General features: G+C 38.1%; 1 protein-coding gene across 1 annotated transcript in view; it reads left to right on the top strand.

Moving 5' to 3' along the window:
- Window positions 1–5,782, top strand: part of SMCHD1 (structural maintenance of chromosomes flexible hinge domain containing 1) — a 101,665-nt gene extending 95,883 nt beyond the window's left edge. The window contains exons 45-48 of the mRNA XM_087707213.1: window positions 161–332; window positions 2,351–2,509; window positions 4,889–5,000; window positions 5,471–5,782. Coding sequence (XP_087563339.1) covers window positions 161–332; window positions 2,351–2,509; window positions 4,889–5,000; window positions 5,471–5,519 — 492 coding nt within the window. The 3' untranslated portion in view covers window positions 5,520–5,782. The remainder of the gene's footprint in view (window positions 1–160; window positions 333–2,350; window positions 2,510–4,888; window positions 5,001–5,470) is intronic.
- Window positions 5,783–6,000: the final 218 nt, after the last annotated feature.

Consider the following 6,000-nt stretch of genomic DNA (forward strand, 5'->3'; position numbering starts at 1 on the left):
AGCTCTGCACACACACACATGCCGAGATTGGGTGGCCCTGGCTGAAGTGACGTGGGCCGAGCCACCCACAGGCCTTGAGTTTGACACGCCTGGCATGGAATTATTTTTCAACAAAAAAAGTACTGAATTTTGATTGTAAATTCTTTTTTTATATCTATAGGTTGTGAAAATGACATATTGTCCAACTTTATTAACAAGAGAGGGGGACAGAATTAGCAGTAAAGGAAAGTTTGGAGGCCTTCAGAATAGAGCCCCTCCTATAGAGAGTCTTCAGGAGAAGGTTTTTGGAGCACCTCTGCCACCGGATTACAATATTGTCTCCCTACAGATAGGTGCATTCAGAGTTTAATAAATGAAATCAACTATTACACAATATTTTGTTAAGTGTTTCCATTAAGAATTCAATTAAAATTACTGCTAGATTTTAATTAAATTGATTACCAAATTGCTGCTACTTTATTGTATATTAAACTAATGAAATAGAAGTTTTTAGCTGGTTTCCAATATGAGGTACATTGCAACCATTAAAAAACCATTATAGACAGTGGTGGGATATGACCGGTACGCCCCAGTATGGGCATGTCGGTGCCTTCTGGGAGCATCAGGTACCGTTCCGGTATGGTGCTCCGGAGAGCACACCCACCCACCGTCCTTACCTGTATTTGAGCCGATCGGAGCTTCCGCCCACGTAGCGTACAGCACCTGTGTGATGCTCCGCCGAGCAGCTGGAGTGTCGTGGAGCGTCATATATATATAAACACAACACAAATGTAACAAAGGCAACAGTAAAAATATTGGCTTTCTGTCTGGATGGTCTCTTGTGATGAGCCGATAGACAGAGAAAGGAAGCAGTATGCCTCCTCCCATATTTGGGCATACCAGGGGTTGTGACACTAAATATGTATATGTGTATACATATACATATATACATATACACACACACACACACACACACACACACACACACACACACATATATATATATATATATATATATATATATATGTTTTTTTTATTTGGGAGTCTCCCTTTATTTATTTATCAGCACAAATAAAAAAACACAAATATAACAAAGGCAACAGTAAAAATATTGGGTTTCTGTCATGATGGATTGACAGATGATGGAAGCAGTTAGCTTCCTCCCATAATTGGGGCTTACCAGGGGTTGTAAAAATCTTATATATATATATATATACACACACACGTACATGTGTGTGTGTGTATGTATCCATACATGCACAGAGAGAGAGAGAGAGAGAGAGAGAGAATATTTCTACTGTGTTTCCCCCAAAATAAGACAGGGTCTTATTTTCTTTTGCCCCCCCCCCCTGAAATTTGGCCTTATTGGGGGGGCTTATTATTTTCTTGCAGGTGGGGCGGGCGAGAAGCGAGACACACGTCTTACCTTTCCAGCGTTCCTTGCCATTGTGTCCAGGGAAACACGTAAAAAAAACCTCGTGAGTTCAATCAAATTTCTCGAACTTGCGAGAAGGATTTTTTACAAGGTGCTTCTCTGGACACAATGGTGAGGAATGCGACGGGGCTGCCAATCTCCGGTAAGGCATGCATCTCGTGGTGGAGTGCATTTTGAGTGTGGCATGTGGGGGGTGGGGGAAGGAGTAGGCAGTGCGAGGAGTCTTACTGGACACTGACAGCTCTGTCACGTCTATTGGCTAGTCTGTGCAGGGAAAGACCTTGCACGGTAAAGAAAAACTTCTCACAAGTTTGAGAAGTTAATTGCTCACACTCGCAAGAAGTTTTTCTTCTCGCAAGACTGGCAGCTCCGTCATGTTCCTCATCGTTGTGTCCAGGGAAGCACCTTGTAAAAAAAACCTTCTCACGAGTTTGAGAAGTTTGATTGAACTCACGAGAAGGGTTTTCTTACGTGTTTCCCTGGACATAAGGGCACTGAATGCGACAGAGCTCTGGGGAAAGAGGGCGCGAGGCGCATTGCTGGCCTTCTGCTCTTTTTGCAGCAGCCCCTCTTTTTGCCCAGCCATCAACCTTACCGTTAGGTATGGTAAGGACATGTGGGCTGCGGGGGGTATGTCCCCCCCTTTCCCACCTCCAGCCTCGTCTCCTCACCTCAGTTGTTTGTGCGTAAAGCAACTAGTGGAAATGGCGGGGACTGGCGTTTAAGAAGCTAGGAGGATGTTATTTTAGCATATGCCCTGAAAAGCCCAATTGGGCTTATTATCAGGACATGTCCTATTTTTGGGATAACACAGTATATATCAAACAAAATTATTCATCGAGCATTCTTCAATATTTTTATTCAATGACAATAAATAGTGACAGATTATAGTGTTGTATTTTATTAACATATAAACCTTTTTTCTTTATATATTAGATCTGCTTCGGCAGTACCGTGCAGCACTTCGCCAAGTTAATAAAGTAAACACTGACCTTGAAGAACAACAACAATCCTTTAATACTGCAGAAATGCAATATAAGAAAGAAGAGCTTGCTGAACTGGAAGACAAACTTACATTAATAGACCAGGAATTAGGTATGGATGTATTGACACTGCATATATATTACTAAAAGTCATGTTGACTCACCAGTATAATAGAATATAAATTTATAAACATAAATAAAGAAGTCATATATAATTAGGCCCCAAGTTTTAATGAAACAGACAGGACCTTCTATACAGATACCCCTCAAACCATTTGTTTGGTGACCATTCAAATTTACAACAACTCTAAAAAAAAGTGATTTATGATCATTTTTCATATGAACATTGCAGCATTTCCCATGGTCAAAATTCGGATGCTTGGCAGTTGGCATGTATTTATGACAGATATAGTGTCCCAGGGTCACATGATCGTCTTTTGTGACCTTCTGACAAGCAAAGTTAATGGGAAAGCTAGATTAAATAACAACCATGCTATTAATTTAACAACTGCAGTGGTTCACTTAACTGTAGCAAGTGTCATAAAATGGAGCGAAACTCACTTAACCACTGTTTTGTTTAGCAATGGAAATTTTGGGTTCAGTTGTGGTTGCAAGTTGAGGACTACCTGTCCTTCTAGAAAGAGAGCATTACAGGTTCTCAACCTACAACCAATTCATTCAACAACTATTCAAAAGTTACAATGGTGTTGAACAACTGATCCTTTGAGTTCTGGCTGTCCGTGGTCACATGATTATGATTTAGGTTCTTGGAAACCGGTTTGCACTTATGACTAATTGTAGCATACCACAATCATTTGCAACCTTCTCTGCTGGCAGAAAGTCCATTGGGAAGCTGATGGAAATGTGTAAGCTGCTGAGCTAAGTCTTCCCAACTCATGCATCCTTCCCAGCCCCTCTGTGCTTATGCCAAACAGGCCACTCTCATCCTGTCCTCATCCTGCATCACACTTCTTCCACACCTTCTCCGAGTTACACCTCTTACATACTCCCTCACAGTCTCTCAAACCTGTACTGCACTACTTGCACACTCACTTGCATTCTTCTAAATCTTTCCTCACACTGTTGTAAACCCTTTCCCATCCTCCCCTCAATCCCTGTGCACCCCTGATTGAAGCCACTTACCCGTCCGCTAGCTTGGGATTTATAACTGCCTGCCACCTTTCCATTAACTTTGGTTATGGGAAACCAGCAGGAAGATGTTCACCAAAAAGCCATGGAATTTGATTAACAGCTGGGACTGCAAGGATTGCAGTGCAGTCAGCATTTTATAACTGCATCGCTTAGCAATGGAAATTCCAGTCCCAATTTTTGCCAGTTTATCATTCTACTTATCAGCCATCACTGTCATATTCTAACTTTTTCCAGATAGTTTCCCCAACTGCGTGGAAAGTTTTTGAGATTGAGGGGAATAATGAGAAATATACTTACTGGAACACCTAGTTTAATATTTTTGTTCCACAAAACTTTGAATCAAAGCCATAGTTCCTCTTTTTTGGCAGTATTAGAAAAAATGTTACTGGTGGGATTAGAAGATAATTATTTCACCATAAAATCCATAAAATAGTTTTGTATTAAAAAATGGATTTTCAATGCAACAGATTTGCTTTAAAATACATATTTGGATTTGGGTGAAATCAAATATATCAAACTGTCATCGTCACAATTTTATAGTCATTTGTATATGTACAGTTAACCTGGAAATAAATGAAAAGCAGAAAAAGGTTAACGAAAGATTTGTATTAAATTGTTATAAAGGAAAATGCACTAACCCCCCTCCCCCCCATTATATCTCTGAAACTGGCAAGGTCAAGGCTACTCATAAACATTAACAGAAACAGTACCAGAAAATCTCTACCGGGCGAGATAGGGAAGCATGGAATATGGGACTCAGGCCTACCGGAGATGGGAGTTCAGAGGGAGATTGGTATTTAGAGGACTAATTTAAGTTCTCTTCCTCATGCAGTCTGGAAGACAGTGCCCTGAGACTGGGCCTGGGCCAAAGCCTTGTCTCAATTTCTACAGTTCACAATGCTATTTATTCTTGGAGGGAACAGTTTGAAAACAGTTTTAAAGTGATTATGTCTTGACAGTGTTATGCCTGTAGATGACCCAGCTTATATCCTTTCTTTATTGGAAAAAAAACAAAGCAGAATGATTATTTCAATCAATACAAGAGATGGGAAGGGAGAAGGCTGAAAGGGCCCGATTGGGCACAGGGTTTAGAGATAAATGTTATGGATTGATTATAAGGACATGCATTTTCCAAGCCAATTTCACATAAATATAAATATATAAATATATACGCTCAAGTGGAGTTATAAATAATTAAGTATTTTTGAAATATGCAGAATTTTATACACACTATTTATTTATTAATTTTTCATATTTTTGAACCAACCACCTCCCTCGAATGCTTGCAGCCATCTGGTTTCAGAAATTCTAAAATTAAAATTAAGATTTATTTATATAGGTAAGACCTCATCAAGTCAATGCAACATATTACCACCTCTTTCAGAAGTACTTGATTTGTCTGCGACTCCAAGCCATTCCAAAATAGGAAGAGTACTAAAACGTCCATGCAGGTTTGTCTCTCAGGTCATGGGTAGGGGCTGGTGGGGCGGAAAGCAGGCCCAGCACCTGCAGGGAGCCAATGGGGGAGATGGGAAGATAGGCAGGGGGAGCTGCACTGTCCCTGCAGTTGGCCATAAGGGCAAACAATTGAGGGGGGGACTGCAGGGGCCAGAACCTTGGGAATAGGTCATAAGTAGCTTTTGGGGCGGGGGTCCACCATAACTTCAAAAGGCCACTTAGTGAGAAGTCATGTTAAAAATAATAACTTTATTATTTTTTCTTTATTTACAAAATATTTAGTTTGATCAGAATTATTTGCATGCTAAACCTAAAATAGATATATTTGTTCCTAATAATTATTAGCATAAATGATATGCATTTGTGATTTAAAAATTATATTCCTATTATAAAATTAGTTATATATATATTGTAAATTTAAATTATTAGTAATATTTAAACTAATTTATTCATATTGTTATAGTTCAGAAAAATGGGATTCATCTCCTATGAAGAAAAGAAACAGCAACTAATGAATTATTCCAAAAAGATGAAGACTTAGATTAATTACATTTGTTAAAATGCAATTGAATATTGAAATGTATATATTTTACAAAAATAATGTTACTTTCATTGATACTTTTTTATTCATAAATGAATTGTTCTTATTAATAAGAGCTGACTTATTTTTAACATCATATTTTTGTTGTGTATCAATTATTATATTTCAAGTTATGAAAATATAACTTTTTACATATGAACATTTTTAAATTTGACAATAAAGTTTGGAATGACATTCCTTTTCCTAGTATATAAATGTGTAACACATTATCATTTTAATTGAAACATGAATGATATTTATTAACTGAAAAAACTAATATTACTGAATATAATAATATCCTGCGATGCAAAGCATCTAAATATTTTCCCTGTTTGTAGAGTATAGTTAAAATAAGATTGTGTGTGCAATTAATATTGAGAAGTTGATGTTTCATCCTTACCAATTATTTAATA

Source organism: Thamnophis sirtalis, unplaced genomic scaffold (assembly GCF_051295495.1).
Source record: "Thamnophis sirtalis isolate CommonGarterSnake01/CBP01778 unplaced genomic scaffold, rThaSir2_p1.2 scaffold_2, whole genome shotgun sequence".
In the NCBI taxonomy this organism is placed as follows: domain Eukaryota; kingdom Metazoa; phylum Chordata; class Lepidosauria; order Squamata; family Natricidae; genus Thamnophis; species Thamnophis sirtalis.